The following is a 19,963-nucleotide window of genomic DNA, read 5'->3' on the forward strand; positions in this document are numbered from 1 at the left end:
GATCCCGAGCGCCCTGTAGTACATGCCCACGTGCTGCACCAGCGAGCGGGAGCCCGGGCGCAGGACGACGCAGCGGGACCCCGGCGAGGACCCGCGAGCGCGCTGCCCAGGGGCCGCCCACTGGCGGGGAGCCGGGGAGCGCGCAGGGCGGCGGTGGCGGGACTTCCCCTGACCGCGCAGGCGGCGCTCGGCGCTGGAACGGGGAGTCCCCGAGGCGCCACCCGCTTGGCGCAGGGACGCGGGACTGGAGCTGCTGCCGCTGCGTCCCCAGCTCCGGGGCCCCAGGCGGAGGTTTGCGTTCAGCCCTCCCCGCTGCCACCGCCCCCGCCCAGCGACCGCCTCCCGCCCCCGCCCACGGCCTGGAGCGCCCTCCCTCCCCGCCCCGGGTCTGGTGAGCCAGAGCACCAGCCGCCTTCAGCGCATCCGCTCCGGCTGCACCATGCGTGAGCTGGCCATCGAGATCGGGGTCCGAGCCCTACTCTTCGGGATCTTCGTGTAAGTAGGGCGCATCGCGGGCGGGGGCGCGCGGACTCGGGGACCCACCAACCGAGTGTCTCTGCGCCCCAACTTTGTTTGCGCCACCGCCCCCGCCGAGGCCTGGATTCCAGGTCTCCTCCCGGCTCGGTGCCTGGGATGTGCCCCGTGGGAGCGAGCGAGACCTCTTCCTGCGACCCTCCGCGCAGAGGGAGCCGCGGGGGTCTGAGACTGGCTGCCGCCGCCGCGGGGAGCGGTCCCGCCGCCGCCCGGGTCCTCCTCGCCTACCCTCCCTCCGCCGCACCTGCCCTGGGATTCGGGGCTCTCCCTGGAGGCTACGCACCTCACTCGCGCCCCAGGGAAGTTTCTGCCCTGAGCTCTCCAGCTGACCTTTGGTTCCCAGCACCGGCTCATCTCCCGATGCCCCCCGTCCCCAGGGCCTGGCTCGTCTCCCTGGTGCCCCCCGTCCCCAGGGCCTGGCTCGTCTCCCTGCGGGCCCCTTGCTTTGGCGCCCCGGGTCCTGGTGAGTGTTTCCCCAGGAGGCGTTTGCGGTGCTTCTGCTGTGAGACTGTTGCCTTGGAGGGTGGGAAGTGGGGGTCCGCAGCCCCGTGCCCAGTGCCCAGAGCTCTGTGTGAATCCATGAACACTGAGGTTGCGGGTGGGGCCCTTCCGGGGCCACAGCGAAATGTTCCCTGTGGCCCCAAACATCTGGTACCTGGACATAGAGACCTTGGAAAGAGGGGGTCAGTTCAGGCAGAGATGTCAGTGCCCCTGGGCCCGCTCCCCACTGGCCAGCCCGGGCCCCAGCAGCAGGGGTCTGTCTGTCTCAGCCTGAGACCCTCTTCGTGGGCCCCTGTGATCTGGCACTGAGCTGCTCACACCAGCACTGTCCTTGCCCAGCCAGGCTCTCTCCCCTCTGCCCGTCGCTGTTTTCTGACATATTTTAAATGTTAGAGTTGCATGGACTTTCTGGATCTGCCGGGTGGTTTGTGCTTGTTGGTGTTATTGAAAAGCTCACTGAGCCATTCCGATCTGGAGGCCCCTCTGGATTTCTGCCCGGATCCGGAGTCGTGGAAGGCGGGTGGGAATGACCTCCGTCTGGGCAGCCCTGGGCATACGCATGAGAGAAATGCCCTTTCTTGCATGTTTTTCTTTACTAGGGAGGAAATTCATCCCGAGTATTTAATTACACCCCAGAAAGGGCCCTGAGCTCCCCGGTGCAGGAAAACCCCCGACCCTGCTTCAGTAAAGGTTTGTGTTACTCGGTGGGAACAAGGACCCGGAGAACTTCCAGTGGGTCTGGGCGCATTCGGGAAACAGAACACCTTTCCCTCTTCTTACTCTGCTTTTCTACGTTTGGAATAAACATTGAAAGTAGTGACTGCTGTGGGGTCTGATGGGGACAGTCTGCAGTGGGCAGACAGGCTCAGCCCATGAGATGATTGTGGCAGAGACGATAGTGTTCGGTGCTCGGACCCGAACATCTGCTGGGCGGCCGAGCGATGCCGGAGGAAGTGAGGTTGGCCCTGAGGCTGCCTGGTTTGATGGCTGCTGGGACTTCAGGTTAGGAAACAGTCCAACACTATTTATATTGTTTTCAGAGTTTCCTTCAAATTTCATCAAGCGTTTATGAGATGTCTACAGATATATAATGATCTGGACAGTGGATTTGAAAATCCAACCATTATTGTTAATGTGCTGCTTGTGTCCTCTTGGGTGTTATGTAAAAACCAGCCAGTTTGTATTCTTTCCGCCAAACTTCCCCTTTGTGTTAATTACTTAATGGGGGGTCTGCGCTCACCTGCAGGGCTGATTCCCCAGTTTCCCATCCGACGGAAATATTAGCAAATATTGTCTCCTTTTGTGTCTCCTTTACCTCGGACCAGCCTTGGTGCTGGCAGGAGACCCCCGGCGGGAATCATGATGCTCGAAGCCTTGATCAGCAGGCAGATGATTTCCGGAAGGACAGGCTCCGAGCTCACAGACACAGACGACCCTCTGTTCTCTCAGATAGGCTTCTGGCGAGATGACAGAGATGATGGGGGGGGGGGGTCTCCCTCTTGCCAGCGCGGGTCTGATGGCTTGTCCTCCCCTCTGCTCATGAAGAGGGCGGTCTCAGCTGCTGGGCCTCACCGGGGAGGCCTGGAAAGTCCCTCTGGGCCAGCGGAATCTAATTTCTCCACTGCCGGGTCCAACTTAGCTGATCTAAGGTTCTGCTTGGTGTTTCGACCCTGTTCGTTCCCCGGAACAAGAGTCGTCTTATGGGGAAAGGCCTTGCCTTGCAGACACGTGCCTCTGGGGGACGTCTCCTGGGGGTGCACCTGCTCTCTGGCCACATTTGCTCTGCAGGAGGGCAGGGCCCACCACCCTGCGCCCGCTGTTTCTGAGTTTGCCTTAATGCAACGCGCTTGGGACCCACAGGCTGCAGGGAGGTCGCTTTCCCGAGCTCATGACCAGTTCTGGTGACTCGGGACTGCAGGGAGGTGCTGCCCAGGCAGCCCCGTGGATGCCCAAGAGGCGCTCGGTGCTTTTCGGACAGTCCTGTCTAAGAACTCAGGTCACGGGGCAGAAAATCAGGAATGAGCGACGAAGTCGGAGCTGGCTCGTGACGTTTAACCGAACAGGAATAAGCTGGTTGGAGGAACACGTCCAGGAGGAATCGAAGCCGGCGTATCGCGTGGAGCCTGCGTTCAGCGCCGTGAAGCTCGTGGGTCCCGAGTCCCTGTTGCCCTCGTGTGTGGACGGCGGGCAGAGCAGTGGGCAGGGCACAGCGGGTGTCCTGTGTCCTGTGGCCGTCTGTCCGTGAGCATTTCTGCAGAGGCTAACGCCAGCGCTGGCCCTTGTTGATCAAGCACAGTGCAGCCCCGATGGCAGGGCCACACGCTGGCCACACCTTCCACGTGTACTCACCGTGTCCGGCAGCGATGACGATGATCCCATGCACCGCTGGCCCTGCGTGGACGTGATGAACGGGGTACGTTGGTATTTCTGTTCGTGGAGGGAAAACTGAGGCACAGGCAGGTGAAGGAGCTGCCACGTCACCGAGCTCATAAGGGTGCGAGGTCCCCCTTCTGATGCCCCCAGTGCACAGTCGCCTCGCTGAGCAGCTCAGAAAACACGGCAGCCAGCCCTTTGGTGGAGGGCCGGCCGTGTGCCGACAAGTCCCCGGGTTCTCATCGGAGCCTCGTCCCGAGGGAGCTGGACGGTAGAGTCTGCACTTTACCAATAAAGAAACCAGGGTTTGGAGAGGTTAAGAAACTTGCCTGAACACACTCCACCGGCATCGCCTGGATTCGGACCCTGCCCGGCGCCGTCGGCCACTGAGGGGGCAGGCGTCCGGCATGAGGCCGCCAGGGATGCCCTGCTGGGCCGTGGCCTCGGAAAGGCAGGTGCCCAGCCCGCAGCCGTGTGTGGGGAGAACTGTCATCTAGTTGTGAACTCAGACCCCTGGATGGCGCCTCAGCTGGGGACGTGGCGGGCGTGTCCGCAGGAGACGGGAAGGGGACGAGTCACAGACTCTGAGGGGCCTGCCTCGGGCCTCGCTCCCAGAGGGGCCAGACGTTGCCGGTGAGAATGTCCGTGGTGGTGCCGCTCACTGCAGCCCTTCCCGCACAGCTGTTGGCCGTCACCCTCAGGACCAGTTAATTCGGAGGACCCTTCATTGGGGCACTGCAGAAAGGGCCCGGGAAGGGTGGTGATCGGAAATGGGGGGCGGAGGGGGTGATCTGTCCAGTTCACTGGTGAGCTGGGTCCTCAGTCTCCCCCTCCTGCTCTCGGTGCCCCTTGGGCCGCCGGTGGCTCCCTCTCTGGGGTGGCCTCCAGGAGCTGAGGGTCCGCTCAGGATGTGGGGTTGCTCAGGGATGGCGGGTGCCTCACCTCCAGTCAGCCCAGCACCTTCTCTGAGCAGGAGGCCTGGTGGGTGGACCACGGCTGCCGCTGACCCGTGCGGTCCCTGTAGCGAAAGTTCTGCCTCCACACAGCTCAGCCGACAGCTGCTCACTCGCACGGAGCAGACGCCTGTGCTTGTCTCTCCCTCCGTTCGCAGACGTTGGCGGGTGGGGTGCCAGACAGACGCGGGGAGACCTGGAGTGTGGGCTGGCCCAGTGCCTTGCTTGGGGGCTCCGGCCGGCAGGCCTGTCTGGGACACTGGCAGTAACTCTCAGATCTTTCGCTAAGAGTCTGGGACGCCTGCAGGGCAGTTGTGGTCGTTCCTGGAAGGAGGGTCGTCAGGAAGGAGAGGGAGCCGGGCGGCAGGGAAGGCGGCCACCTCACCTGGGTCTCCAGCCTCGAGCGACAGGGACAGAGAGTCCGGCCCCAGGACAGTTCTTCAGCCAGAGTGTCCTGGGTGCACGTTTTGGTGGAGATTAGGTCACAGGTGTGGCCTCGGCAGAGTGGGGGAGGGGCGAGCGGCAGGAAGTGCGCCTGGGTGGGACGGTCCCCGCCCTCTTGGGAACCACAGCCCCTCTCCCGTGGGCCCAGGGCCTGCCTGCCGTGTGCGGGCGGAGCTGCTCCCGGGCGCCGGGCTTCATTCTGCCGGAGTTGCCGCCGGTCACTGCCCCGTCTGGCCTGGGACTGTCCTCTGTCGGGCAGTGGGGGCCGGGACAGCACCTTCACCCCCTCGGGGTCCTCGCTTCCCAGCCAGGCCTTGGCCTGACCGTGGTGGGGACCTCGCGAGTGCTCAGCACTTCGCACGGGGTCCCCGGGGACCAGGTCACACCTCAGAGTTCTGCGTGGTCCGGACCAGGCTTCCCAAAGGGTCTGCTGCCCCTGGATCAGAACCACCGGGCCCAGCTCACTCTGCCCTGGTCCAGTGCGTGGCCTTGGGCCCTGGGGGCCGCACTTCCCACAGGTGCCCTCTGCCCACCACGCTTGGAGCCAGTGCCCTGCAGTCTGCGTCTTCCGTGGCCGAGGTCTCGCGGGTCTTCCTGCCGCACAGGGGCCGCTGTCCCAGGCCCTGCCTTCAGGGGGGGCCACGGGAACACGGCCGGGTGGCGGGTGTCACCGGCAGGAGGGGCAGCACCGTCCCGACAGCTGTCATTGTCCTCCGCGGGGGCGCTGGAGGCCTCTGCTGGATGGCGGGCAGCAGGGCGGCTGTCGCATCCTGTGGGCCTGGTGGGAGAGGAGCCGTTGACTGCGTTTGGGGCTGATAAGCTGCCGCCACGCAAGTCTGTGCGTCTGACCCACCCGCCTGCCGCGATCTCGCTCGGGCTCCAGGGTGAAGAGTCGCTGGGGCAGCGGGATAGAGATCGGCCCGGCCCTGGCGCTGGGCATGTCTGTGTGGGTTCGGCTCCACCACAAACTGGCCTGAAATCTCTGGACCTGTTATTTTCATGTGGGAAATGGGTCTAATTCTTACTTTGTCGGGTTTTATTGGGTGAGGTGCTGGACGGGCGTGTGGTGCACATGAAAAGATGAGGTGTCTTCTCACACTCCTGGGACCGGTCACAGGTCCTCTCGGGGTGGCCTTGGGAGTGGGGCTCCCGGCGCTGATGCCCCGTTTTGCTCATTATGAGTGAGCCTCTCAGAAAAGGCTTTGTCCAGCCTACATCTTTGTTTCCCCATTTATTTTTGTTTTTTTTATCCTCACCCGAGGACATTTTTGCATTTATCTTCAGATACAGCGGGAGGGAGAGAGACACACATCGACTGCTTGCCACCCACACAACCCCGACCGGGGCTGGGGACACACTGCAGCCGAGGTGCGTGCCCTTGGCGGGAACAGAATCCGGGACTCTGGTCCACAGGCCGACGCTCCAACCGCTGAGCCCACCCGGCCGGGGCCGTTCGCCCATTTGTTCAGCGGGGCCGTGGTGTAAGGCCCATGAGCGTCAATGAGACTGTGCTCAGCAGCCTGGGACAGTGTTATCATCATCCTGTTATTAAGATGAATTCAGAGTGCGTGATAGAGAGAAACACCGTAGATAACTGATGATAGTCCCGTTACAGATGACTTACGGCAGGATTTCTATAAAATCATAAACTTCCAGTGCATTTCAGCTGATTGGTAGCTCACGTACCATGTCACTTGGTGAGCCCAGCCCAGGGGGCGGCGGGGGCTTGCTGTCCGGTGGGGGTCGCGGCCCCGCTGGCCTGTCCAGGGGTGGGTCTAGGACATCGAATCAGAATCATCAGAGCAGCTGCCTCGGAGGGCGTCCAGGGGGGCCGGGCTCCCTCCCTTCCCGCCGAGTCCGTGGTCGCCCCGTGGAGCCTGCCGGGGCCTGGGGCCGGGTTCTCTTCACCAGCACCCCCTCCACCCGCCGCCGAGGGTGCCGGGCGCGTCCCCTCCTGGGAAGCCTCGTCACCTCGGAAATGGAGCCTTCCGTTTCAAACCCTGTTGCTGCTGTACAACGAGCCAGCTGTGCCCAGAATGAGACCGGGTGACGTTTTCCTCGGGGCGAGACATGTCCTAACGCGACAGGAGATCATTGTCTCATACCTGCGGGGACGTTATCGCAATTAGTTGTGAAGATTGTGCCTTTCATGACGCACACAGCCTCGTAAAAGCTCCGAACCTCTGGTTCTCTATCACGGTGTTTTTTCAGACATGAAAACCATCTTAGTAATATTGCTTCTTTAGGAAATACAGCCTTGGTGTCTTCTGAGCGGATCGGAAACACTGGTTCACAGCGCGGCAGGACCCCGACTGCGTGTGTTCACATCGTTCAAGGAAGGCGCAGAGGTGGGCGGGGTGGAGACGCCGACGGCAGGTGGGGGGGGAGCCGGGACCCTGGACACCCGGAATGGCTCCATCACAGCCTTTCGACGTGTGACGGGGACAGTTGTCCCGCACAGGGGAGGGCCTGGTGGTGGTTCTGTCTCCACCGAGGAGAAGGGCAGGAAGTCGGGTCGGTTTTTGGAAAAGCACAGTCCCCAGTCAGCGCCTGACGTGTCTTCCTCCTTTACCAGAGGGTTTTAGAAAACGTGTTCGTGTTGACATAGTAGCTTATACCACAGGAATTGCTGGCTTTGGACTGTTTTGACCTAAAAAATGGGAATTTCATTTAGTTCAACCTCAAAATAAGTTGCAAAGTGCACAGTTCAGAGGCTCAGAGCACCCTGCCCCCCAAGCCCCGTCCACCACCCTGAGGGTCTCCGCCTCCCTCGCCTCAGACGCCGGTTCTGAACTCACGTCGGTGGGATCGTGTAGTGTGGACTGTCCTGGGTGCCTTTTTCTTTCAATCCTCACCTGAGGGCATGTTTGTATTGATTTTAGAGAGAGAAGGAGGGAGAGAAACGTTGATGTGAGAGAGAAGCATTGATCAGTTGCCTCCCATACACACCCCTACTGGGGCTCGAACCCACAACCTGGGTACATTCCCTGACCAGGAACCGAACCCACAGCCTCTGGTGCACGGATGATGCTTTAACCAACCGAGCTGCCCGGCCAGGGCTGCGGGTGTTCGAGATCCGTGCGCACCGTGGGCCGGGGTGGTGGGCTCACTCTCACCACCGTGAGCACCGCCGCCCACAGCTCTGCTCCTCCACGCGCGTCTCTCTGTGGGTCTGTCTGTCGTTCGAGCTGGGAGGCCGCTCTCGCCTCGGTCTGTGTGTCAAGCCCGGTGGCCCTGGGCGTGAGCAGGGGCCCAGAGCGGGTCCCACTTGGCGGGGGGCAGTCCACGCGGCTGGGGGTAAAGTCCCGGCTGGACTGCAAGGACGTGTTCCCGCGGTCCCTGGAGGCCTCCTGGCCTGGGTCAGGGATCGCGTCCAGGGTGGCTGAGGCGACTGGCGGAAGGTGTGCTGGGCGCCTGGTATCCCTTGGCATGTGGTGCGAGTAGAGATCCCCTCCCTCCCCAGCTCCCTCCCTTCCTGGCCAGAACTGGAGATACACGCACCTGAAAGCGTCTGATGTCACCGTCCTGATGTCACCGTGTGATGATAGGAGCACGGCCTCAGCCCTGCCGGAGAGCTGAGCCTTGGACTGGGATTTAAGAGTCTGGGGGAGGCATTTTGAACGATTGCCCAAGACGCCACCAGGCAGAGAAGGGCCAGTGTGTGCACCCGAGTAGGAATCTCCTGACTGGCCTGTCTCTCTACCTGGGCCGCAGGTAGGGGACGCGGAGGAGGGAAGGACACCCGCGCGCTCGCTGTGTGCCGGCGTGGCGCTAGGTGCTCGCCACCTCGGACGGTGCAGTCTTGGCCACCCCAGGACGTGAGGCTGTTCTCTTAGTTCATAGGCTAAGAGTCAAAGTCCTCGTACCCAGAGTGCTCTTGCCAGCCAGTCGGAACAGAGAAGGTTCTGCCACGGAAAACCGGGCAGCGGATAAGACCCAGCAAGTAACAAGCACGAAGAACGGATACGTGACTTTCAGTCCGTGGTTTCCGCAGCGATGCAAGGTGTGGTCTGAACACAGCCCGACGCTGGATGTCTGTGAGCTTTTCTCGGCCACCGGGAGACGCGCAGCCATTAGGACGAGTTATGCAGGGAGCTGCGAGGTGCCCCAGCTGCGGCCGAGGGATAAGTCGCAGGTGCGAGGGTGCTTGAGCGTGGGGGTGGGAGGCGCTGGGCCTGCGTCTGCTTCTGGGAGGAGACGTCTGGGAGACATGGAAATCTCAATGGCGGATCTTCCAAGCTGTTTGCTTTTTCTCCGTACCAGGGATGGTCTAACCTACGTTATAATAAGATTTACTACTTCCATTCGTCATCAGAAAAATCAGTGTAGATGTTCCCTGTTCGGGGGAAGAGAGAAGACACGGAAGGTCCTCGGCCGGGGCGCGGAGCGGTTCTGCGCGATGGCTGTGGAAACGTCTGAGGTGCGAACATGTCGGGCATCAACCTTTCTATCTTTTCTATCAACTAAAATATTTAAAGGAAAATCAGGAAGTCAGGGTGACCCAGGAGGTGCAGGAGGCAGAGCCGGACCGGCCAGAACTGCCGGGCGCACGATCCTTCCTGCCCTCGGACATCGAATTTCTGGAAGGAGCTTTTTAGAAGAGGCACTGATGCAACAGACACAGAAATCTTCCCGTATAGAGACGCCCATCGGTGTTCTGCACAGAGCAAAGTGAAAATGTTTCTCAGATAAAAATGAAATAAATGAATTTACCAAGCTTTAGAAGATGGTTTGGTAAATTATGGGTGTGAAGAGAGAGTTACATAGCTACTAAAATAATCATTTGGAAAGGCATGAAGAAACATGGCGAAGATCTGTGATATAATAGTGAAAGAAAAGAGTATTATAAAAATACATACAGCCCGGCCGGTGTGGCTCAGTAGTTGAGCGTTGACCCTGCACCAGGAGGTCACTGGTTTGATTCCCGGTCAGGGCACATGCCCAGGTTGTGGGCCTGATCCCCAGTGGGGGGCGTGCAGGAGGCGGTCAATTGATGTTCTCTCTCATCGATGTTTCCATCTCTCCCTTCTTCTTGCTCTAAGATCAATAAAGGGGAAAAAATATGTATACACACACACACACCCCTTAGAATTACAACTGTCTGAAATATGTATGATTTGGGCAAATATTAGAAAAGTCTGTACAAAAGTTAAGGTAATGGTAATGAATGTGTTATTCCTCAGTTAAATTTTTTTAAAGAAATTATAAAATGATTAAAATTAAAATTAAAATTAAAACAAAACAATACAAAAAGTGTAAGTCTCCCTGACCTCCTGTCTCTGCCAATTTCTGTTCACCTTCTAAAGTTAAACTTTTAAACACACGTGTCTGTATAATAAAAGATACTGAAAACACATTTTATCTATCATTTAACATTTTTCCTTTATTGATTTTAGAGAGAGACGAAAGGAGAGGGAGAGAGAGAAACATCGATTGGCCGCCTCCTGCCCTCCCCCCACTGGGGATCGAGCCCACAACCTGGGCCTGGGCCCTGACTGGGAATTGAACCAGGGACCTCTCAGTCCATGGATCGACGCTCAGCCACTGAGCCACACCGGCTGGGCTCATTTTAATTCTTGAGTTATAATAATTTCTTTATTTATAGAGTGAGGTACATTTTTCTTGCAAATGGTTTGTCAATTACTGGAAGAGACACTGTTTTCTCAGTGATGTCTTGATCACATACGAACTGTTCTGTCTGCGGGATCGCAAGTGAATTCTGCTCTGTTTCTGCTCAGTGAACGTTTCAACTGTTGTTGTTTCCGAGGGTTTTAGATACTGAGGGGAACGGCCCCTTCTCCTGGGAAGGGGCACAGCACCGTGGTCACGGCTGCAGCTCCAGACCCGGATCCGGGGTCCCAGGCCCTGACCAGCTGTTCCCCAGCTCTGTGCACTCGGGGAGCTGCACCCCTCCTCCAGTCCCTCTTCGTGGGTGTGGGGGATAGCAGTGCCGGAGGAGACTCACTGCTGCACTCAGAGACCACGGCTGGTGTGCTGTTTCGTGTGCTGTGATTTCCCGTGTGGCCACACCAGTCAGCTCTGTAAACTCACGTGGCCTGGACGAAGCGAACAGTCGGCCTGGTGGGGCAGCTGCGCCCTCCACACCCTCTGCCGTCTCCCTCTTTCTTCTTGTTAACTTGTAACGTTTAATGTGAAGTCCTGCTACCTGTCAACCGGGGTAATTGTAGCATTCGCTGTTTTTGGAAATAACTGATACTTTGTCTTATTGCTGCCCACTCATCCTGGTTTCTCTTGGTGGTGCCTTTTAATATTTTGTTCCTCTTGGTTTAACAGAATAGTTCAAATATTATTTTTGCTACCCGGTGTTATTTCCAATTCCTATGCCTGAATTTCCAGTTGGTGTTATTTTTTTCTAATTCTTACTCGAGGACATTTTTCCTCAGAAGAGTGGGAGAGAGGGAGAGAGAGAGAAACATCGATGTGAGAGAGACACATAGACTGGCTGCCTCCTGCACGATCCCGACCAGGGCCTGGACCACAACCAAGGTATGTGCCCTTGACCGGAATTGAACCCAGGATTCACTGGTCCTTGGGCCAGTGCTCTACCGCTGAGCCAAACCGGCCAGGGCTCCAGTTAGTGTTCGTAAATGCTGTCGTCTTCTGATGAACCTTTATTCATGATTACGGTTTCTTCTTTGCATGAATATGTTTTATCTTGAAGTCTGCTCTAGCTAATATCAGTACATAGCTACACTCTCTCTCTTGAATCAACGACTACACAGAATACATTTTTCCGCCTTAGCTGTGTTTTTATGTTAAATGTACGTCTCTCACAAGTACCATTTGGTTCCGCCTCGTACACTCATCCCGTCTGGCCAGTCTCTGCCACTCGATTGCAGTGTTTATGGCGTTTACAGTTAGTGCAGTTACTGGTGGGGCTGGGTTTAGACTGTGAACACAGAGAAGGGAAACGTCGTTCAGAGTGGACTCAGGAAGCTCTGGGAGGGGGGGGTGCTCGTGTAAGTCCCACCTTCGGACGTGAACTTTGGAATCTAGGCAGGAAGAAGCTGCTCTGCAACCCCATCCTGAGGGAGGAAGGTTTTCTCCTTGCCCAGCAACAGCCCAGCCAATAGGAAACCACCACACGCAGCCAATGAGAAGCCACTGTGGCCCTGAATTCCCGCTCTCCTCCGGCGGAGTTTTGCTCATGACTACCTCCCGAATTTCTCCTTTTCTCTGAAAAATAACACTCTCCTCCTCTGTTCTTCGCACTGGCCTGTGGTTGGCCGTATGTACATGTCCCGAGTGGCAGGGCGGAATGTCGTCTCTGTGCCTCTTGTCCCGCCACCCTCCTCGCGTCCGCGGAGCCGCTAGTCAGAGGGTCTGTTCTCGGCCGCCGTCCACGTGGCACCGCTCGGCGTCAGCACGTGGGAACAGGGTGCCCACCTCGGACAGCCTGAGACAGCCCGGCCTGGGCGGAGCCTGGTCAGTGCCCTGTGCCCTTGGGCACCCACGGGCCCTGCTCGCCCCCAGAACGCAGCCATCTGCTCTGCTCAGTCTCCCCACCGCTGTGTCCGCACTCAGCATGGGGGCCGGAGGGAGTTTCCTCCTTTTCAGAGACTCTAAAGGTATTTCAGATCGTTTTTGGACTGAAATGAGGAGGAAGAGGAGAGGACCCTGCGCAGGCTCCGGGAGGGGTGCTCTCGGTTTGTTTGCTTCTGAGGTGTTTGGAAGTCATGCTGAGTTTCTGCGGGGGTGCCGGAAACCAGGAGCCTCCCCGGGAGACCGGACAGGGGTCTGGCCATGGACGGAGACGGCTTGAGTCCGCTCTGAACCCAGGCGCCCTAAGCGCAAACAGTGTCAGGGATAAATCAGTGCGGGTGTCACTCTCCGCGTGGCCTGGGGCTGGGAACGCACTTGCCCGTGTGACTGTGAGCTTCCGGAGAGGGGCCTGGTGCTCACCACGGTCCCTCCCGCCCCGGCGTGTGCCTGGCACACGGCAGATGCTCAGGGGAGGATCGGGGGGCAGGCAGCTGCGTGGGGCGACCTGGCACATGTCTGCCCGTTGGAGGGAGCAGCTGCCGGGCCTACATCCAGGGGTACGGAGCCCGAGGCCCGTCCTCAGACACAGGGACGCTCAGCCGGAAAGTGGGGGCCTGGGTACTCCAGGACACCGCGACTCATCCCGGGGAGGACTTCGCTGAAGAGGAAGTCAGGCACTGCGTTGGGGGGCCCTGGGGTTTGCGGCTCTGCACGCTGCCTGGTGAGGGGAGGGTGGCCCCGGCCTGCCCACTGGGCTGTCACAGGCTGGGCAGGATGGAGCAGGGAGGTGGCAGAGGTGACATGAAGGGGTGTGGCCCGTATGTTCGATGACGTGGGACACACGCCAGGGTTTGCCATGTCTCCCTGTCCCTTGGTGCCCCTGACCGCAGCTGACTGTCCACCCCCTTCTCATGGGGCCCGGCCCCCAGGCGTTGTCACCGTGAGCTCTCCCGGGGTGAGCTGTTCGTGTGGCTGCGTCACCCCTGCTGAAGCCGACCTCTCTGCAAGGACAGCTCTGAACACCCTGTATCTGCTAGAATAATGTTCTTTTAAATAAGAGATTTTTTTTAACTACGAAAAAAATACAGGCTTGGTGTGAGAAATGGATGCAGCTCAGAGAAACACCGAAAGAAATGAACTCACTCACGATCCCATAAACCAGCGACACGCGGCTCCGAGGCTGCCCCTCCCGTAGCACCTACCACTCCTGCCGGGGGCGCCTCCCCGGGAGTGGAAGTCCGTAGGCTGCCTTTGCCCTTGGCGCTACACCCTTGACGTCCGTCTATGTCAGAACGTGTCCCCCCAACTCTCTCTCTTCGAAAGCTGTGGAGGCTGCGGACTTGGCCCCAAAAATGTGCCGCTTCGGCAAGGAGACCCCTTCGACCTGAGGGGAACTGAGGAGGCCATTTCAGAAAGGCCTCCCTGACCCCTCTGGTTGCCCCAAAGCAGGTCATACATTTGCAAGTGTGCCCCTCCCCCGTGTCCCGGGAAGGACAGAGGTGGTCACTGGAGACAACACTGAGCCCTGGCAGCCTGCGGTGGCTGCAGAGAGACCCATGTAACACCCCTTGCGGCCTCTGTGTGAGGGTGTTTCCGTGCCTCGACCTTCCCACAGTTGGCTGCCCTTGGAAGCCCAGCTCCTCCGTGTGTCCCGCCCTGTTATGTACGCACGTTAGTTCTTTACTGGGGAGGTTGTGTAAGCTGGAGTTCTAAGCCGCCACGTTGAGTTACTCTTTTCTCTCGAGCGTCTTCCGTGCATACGAAACATGCTCGTCCATAAACTCCGCTTTTCTCGTGGTAACCTGTCTTTGTTACGGTGGTCCCAGCTGAGGACTCAGAAGGGCGAAGGGGAAACTGTCCCCCTCATAGCTGCCGAGTTGACACTAAATGAAGGCACATACTTCGGTGCGAGCAGCCCACTGGGCTGGCACTGGGGGCCCGTCTCTGGCTCTCGTTGGTGTGGACAGCACCCTGGCTCACACACTGCTGCCCACCTCTGGGTGTGCTCTTAGGCTGCGTGCCTGAATGAGGAATTTCTGCAAAAAGCACCTCCCTCTGCTTCCCCCAGATCGCCCCCGAAAGGCTGCCCCCGTTCACATCCCTCCTCACGCAGCACGCGATCTCGCTGGTCGTCTGCGCCGGTCACGCCGTGTCCTTGCTGGAGAAGCCTTCACAGGACGTTCTGATCCGTCTCATCATATTTCCAGTTTCATTGGTTTGATGGCACTTACTTTAATCTGAAATGATCTGTCCATTATGTGTTGGCATTCCTGTGTATTGGCAGCCCGCTCGGCAGGTCGGCAGCTCTGAGCGCAGGGACCTTGCCAGTCGGGTCACTGCGTCCGGCAGGCCCTCCGCCGTCCACCATTCCCACCGCACCTGTGTCTCCGAGGCAGGACGCGTTTGCTGAATGGATAAGTGTTGCCACTGTCGTAAAATAAGAGTTAAAGGTGTAGCCCGGCCGGTGTGGCTCAGCGGTTGAGCATCGACCCTGCACCAAGAGGTCGTTGTGTCGATTTCCGATCAGGGCAGATGCCCAGGTTGTGGGCCCATCCCCAGTGGGGCCATGCGGGAGGCAGCCAGTCGATGTTCTCTCTCATCGATGTTTCCATCTCTCTCTCCCTCTCCCTTCTTTTCTAAAATCAATAAAAAAAAATTTTTAAGAAAGTTAAAAGGTTTAGCTGGAAGGTCTGAGCAGCCCTCCTGTTTGAAGTGTTTGAACTTTCTGTTCGCCCCGAGGCCTTTCTAATGCTGCGGGTTCTGACAGAGGGATGGCCCCCCCTGAGCTCCAGGTGCATGAGGGGCCCCCGTCCTTGTTTCTGGTCCGTGTCTCCTGCTACGATGATAGAGGTTGAGGGGGCAGGGCACCCCGAGAGCCCCGGCATGGGCTGTGCATCTGGGCGCAGCGGGGGAGGGTGCTGCCTGGGGCCGTGCTCGGCACCCGGAGTCTGAGCTCCTCCGTGCAGGGTTTTATCAGCAACTTGGGTAAAGACATGGAAAGCAGGCTTATCAAATTTGCGAACGACACAGAACCGGGATGGAAAGCTAATACGTGGGTAATAGAATCAAGATTCATAAACATCTTGGCAGGAATGATGGGGCTGAAACTAACAAGGTCACCCTAACAGGATTACATGTGAAGTCCTGCAGCTCATGCCGCAGAGCCAGTGGGGAGCCCCCCGGGCAGTGTGTGCACAGCAGGGCCTGTGGGTGGCCCAGGGGGTAATCTCGTACATGAACTCTGCCTCCTACGTTAGTAACTGCAGTAGCACCTCCAGATCTGAAGGGTGGGAGCTGGCCCAGCACCTCCTTCCTGGAGCCTTCCCCCAACCACCCTCGCCCGCACCCTCAGCCCCAGCTGGGCGCTCACCCCTCCCGGGAGCTTTCTCTGCGTCTGCAGGTGGCGTCAGTGATGCGCTCAGACTGGACTCTCCGCCCCCTCCCCGCGCTCACCGGTGCTGTGGCTGCTGTCTGTCTGTCTGTCTTCTGCTTTGGACCCAGGACTCCTGGGCAGCAGGGGCTGTGTCTGCTTGTCAGACGGTTGCCCTGAGCAATGACCCCACGATGCCCACAGCGATGCCCAGGGGGCCCTGGCCGGTGGGGTTTCACTCTCAGCGCATCGGGTAGGGTTCTGGAACCCACGTCTTTGGATCTGGTACCCCCGTTGCCACCAGTTAGGGACCGGTTTGCAGACCTGTGCTGTGGAGAACAGGTGATGGGACTGTGGGTGCTTCGCCGACCGTGCCCAGGTGAGGACCACCGGGAAGGAGGGCGTGGCCATCCTGGGGGCTCAGGGCCACAGGGGATGGCGGGGTGGGGGTGGCTCCGCCCTGGGAGAGAAGGGCGGTCGGGCACACAGGCTGGTGGTGGGCGTGTCCCTTAGCCTCCACGCCGAGCTGTGGGGGGGGACGGTTCAGGTGGAGGGGAGGGGTTGGGAGGGGACAGTAATGGCCTCACCAACAGCTGCTTCCCGGGCACCAGGCGTCCGTGTAGCTGGGTCCCCCGCCTTCCTGAGGGGTCGGTGCTGGTCTCATGTCTGTTAAGCACACGAGGACGCGGAGGCCCAGCTGGTATGTTAACTAGAGTTTGTTCCCACGCCAGGGGCCCCTGATGCTGTGAGGAAATCTCGAGGTGTTGCAGTGCCTCCCCCAGCACAGGCCGCCGGGAGGGTTGCAGCTGCGGACGTTGTGCCTGCCCAGCAGGGGGCCTTCTGCCCCTCCGTCCACGTTTGTGGGTCGGCCCCTGACCCTGCACTACCTCGTGAGACCCCCTGTGGTGGAGACCCCCCCAGGCAGCAGGTGGCCACACAGCTGCGTTGCTGACTCCGGGCGCTGGCCATCCGCCGGCCTCCAGGCCTGTGGGTGATGGGGAGACCTCACGGACCAGAAGTCGGGCAGTGCTGGGTTCGAGTCCCTGAGGTGCGGGGTGACTCTCCCGTTCACTCGGGCCCCTTCCCAGAAGGCAGCTGGGGTTCCCACCTGCTCCGGCGCAGCTCCTGCTCCAGTGAGAAGTCTTGTCCCCCGAAACTGAGTGCGTCCAGGAGAACCGGTTAGATCGAGAGAGTCTGCAGAGAGAGCGGCCGAGCTGAGCTCTTCCTGGCAAGTGTCAGGCCGAGGGGATCGAGGTGTCAACTCTCCCGGCCTCCTGCTGTGCCCTGTCTTCCTGCCCGCTCCTGGCCTTCTGGGGTGTGCGTGTGTGCGGTTGTGTGTGTGTGCGCGTGTGCATGTGTGTGCATGCATGTGCACGTGGTTGTGTGTGCATGCACGTGGTTGTGTGTGCATGCACGTGTGTGTATGTGTGCGTGCATGTGTATGTGTGTGCTTACATGTGCGCGTGTGGTCGTGTGTGCATGCACGTGTGTGTGTGCGTGTGCACGTGTGCAACCCCTCACAGTATGATTCATTCTCTATAACTTTCTTCTGTAGCCAGCAATAGGATTACAGCTCATTCATCAGAGGGACATCAGTAAACCTGTGAGCTTTTTCTCTGGGATTGCAGAGAGGGATCGTTTATCCTCCGTAATTCTTTGCAGCCTGTTAGACATCAGGCGAACCGTGGGCCCTGGGGCTGTGGCAGCAGACACAGGAGGTGAAGCCCTTGCCGCGTGGAGCCTGTGTTCTGTAGGCGGGAAAGACTGTGCGTTGTGCACCTGTGGGAGGGTCTGAACAGCGAGCAGAGCCCGGGACGGGGCGGGGAGCGAGGCGGGTGTGGGTGGGCTGTCGCTGCTCTGCGTGGGAATGTTCCGGAAAGCCCGGGACGGGGTGCTGCTTGTGCAGAGACCGGCAGGCAGTGTGGGGCGAGCCGTGCGGGGATCGGGGAGAACGTGCGGGTAGAAGGAACGTGTGTGAGCTCCTGACGAGCTCGGCGAGTTCGAGGCTGTTGTGGCCAGAGGGGAGGGAACAGCCCCGGCAGGTCTGGGCCGCGTCCCTCCCGGTCCAGCGCTCGGCAGCAGGAATAACTTCTGCGCCTGAGGTTTGCACTTCGGAGACAGCGGGGAGTTTCATTGTGAGGCTTTTAGACAAAGCGATGGCGGGTATGGGGGAGGGGGAGGCGCGGACCCTGCTGCTGACGGGTGTGCTGAGACTTAGACGCCCTCGCTTGTCACAGATCGTCGGGCTGGGCATTGCCAGCTGCCCTGGGTACCGATCACATGGGGACATACGGTTCCACCGACAAAGCAGCAGGTCAGCCCCAGCCGGAAGGTTTCAGGTTCGACTCCAGTCAGGGCACGTGCGCAGGTGGTGGGCCCATCGATGTTCTCTCATGGGTGTTTCTCTCTCCCTTCCTCTCTGTCTGAAACCAGCAAAGGTCAGGACTTTGGGAAGTGGCCACAGCAGAGAAGCAGCGGCTGGTCCACTTGGCAGTGGACCGAGAGCCTCCTGGTACGAGTGTCCCCTGACCGTCCACCGCCGCTCCCTTCTCTCCCAGCGTCGCTGAGACAGAACTGCTGAGATCACTGTGCGCGCGGGAGCTGCCGGGTGCGGATTCGATGCTCTTACGTGTTGAGAAGTGACCCCCAGTCACACCAGCTGACGTGGCCCATTTTAACGTTTCTGTTGTGTGGAGAGAACGCTTGAGATCCACTCAGAAAATTTCAAGTATGTGACGAAGATTTAGGTCCTAGAATATATTTACCTCAGCTGGAGGTCTGCACCCTCTGACCACTGTCCCTCACCCCCACCCCCGCCCCCGCAGCACCATTCAGGTCTCTGTGTCTGCGCGTTCGACCTTTGAGATTCCAGACGTAAGTGAGATAACACAGCGTTCGTCTCTGCTTGTCTGACTTACTCCGCTCAGCACGATGCTTCGAAGGTCCATCCGTGTTGCTGCAATGGTGGGATGTCCTTATTTCTCAGGGTGAAGGACCCCAGGGGGTGTCGCACGTGTTCCATCCGTTCACGCAGCGATGGGCGCTGAGCTGCCTCCATATCTTGGCTGTTGTAACTAGAGGCCACACCGGGCATGGGAGTGACGATGTTTCCTCTCAGACCCTTTTTCGTGTCCTTGGGATTTGTGCCCAGAAGTGGAATTGCTGGGCCGCACGGTGGTTCTGTTTTTAACTTTTTGAGGAGCCTCCGCACTGTTGACCGCAGTGGCCACACCAGTTCCCATCCCAGCAGCACGCAGGCTCCCCCTTCTCCTCGTTGGCACCGATGTTTCTCTCTCGTCTCTTTGAGGATGGTCATTCCAGCAGGTGTGGCTGGTCTCTCATCGCCGTTTTGACTTGCATCTCCTACGCTCAGTTTCTTAATAGGCAGAAATCACCTCTTTGGTGTGGCGAAGTCGTAATGGAATCGCAGTGCGCGTGCGTAAGTCCCCCCGGAGCGTGGCGGGTGTTCCTCACCTGTGAGAGTCTCCAGCGTCCAGACGGACGGAAAACCCCGGAGCCGTGCAGCCCAGTCCCTGACGAGGAGAACAGACACTGAGGGACTTGTTCACGTCGAGGCCGCAGCGAGGCCGCGGCAGGACACGGTGTTTGGGCTCGGAGTGTGGTGGCCACTGCTCACCTGGGACATGGTTTGTTTCTGTGGCCAGAAGAAAGCCCGGAGCTGTCAGCCCAGAGCGACTGGACGGCCCAGGAGGGGTGAGAGCTCCCGGACGCGGGGAGGACTGGACGTCCGGGGTGGACGGCCCGTGGAGCAGAGCCGGGCGCCTGGGGCTAATTGGCCATGAAGGGGCCTGAGGAAGCAGAGGGGTCTGGGAAAGAGAAGGTGGGCAGGGAGAGGGGTCCAGGGAGGGTAGTGACCCCGGAGCCCTGAGCACATGGCTCCTCCGAGCAGGGTCACGGCGGGTGGATTTCTGTGCTCGCTGAGGGAAGCGATGAGTCATCAGTAAAAAGTCTCCGTTCTGAGCAGCTGCTTCTCAGCTCCTCGGACTGTCTGGGTCTTGGGGGGACGCAGGCCCGGACCAGGTTCTCTCGTGGGAGTCAGAAGTTAAGATCTTGCTGTAAAAACGTCTGGTTTTTAAACATTGGTTGTGAAGTACACAGTTTTCAAAGGCACGGGGCCGTCCAAGTCAGCGTAGCAGCAGGCGCCGGCTGGAGGTGCCCGGGGGCGGGGACTGGATCTCTCCGCAAAGCTGCCGAGGGTTCATTCGCGCGGTTTGCGAGCAGTGGACGTTTCTTGAGCACCTACTGCACGGTGAGCTCTGTTCCC

The 19,963-nt window shown here is 59.3% G+C and overlaps 1 protein-coding gene across 1 annotated transcript in view; it reads left to right on the forward strand.

The window, feature by feature from the left end:
* The first annotated feature begins 439 nt into the window (after window positions 1–439).
* Window positions 440–19,963, forward strand: part of PLPP4 (phospholipid phosphatase 4) — a 70,239-nt gene continuing 50,715 nt past the window's right edge. Inside the window, exon 1 of the mRNA XM_036265577.1 lies at window positions 440–495. Coding sequence (XP_036121470.1) covers window positions 440–495 — 56 coding nt within the window. The remainder of the gene's footprint in view (window positions 496–19,963) is intronic.

This window comes from Molossus molossus, unplaced genomic scaffold (genome assembly GCF_014108415.1).
Source record: "Molossus molossus isolate mMolMol1 unplaced genomic scaffold, mMolMol1.p scaffold_m16_p_17, whole genome shotgun sequence".
Taxonomy (NCBI): domain Eukaryota; kingdom Metazoa; phylum Chordata; class Mammalia; order Chiroptera; family Molossidae; genus Molossus; species Molossus molossus.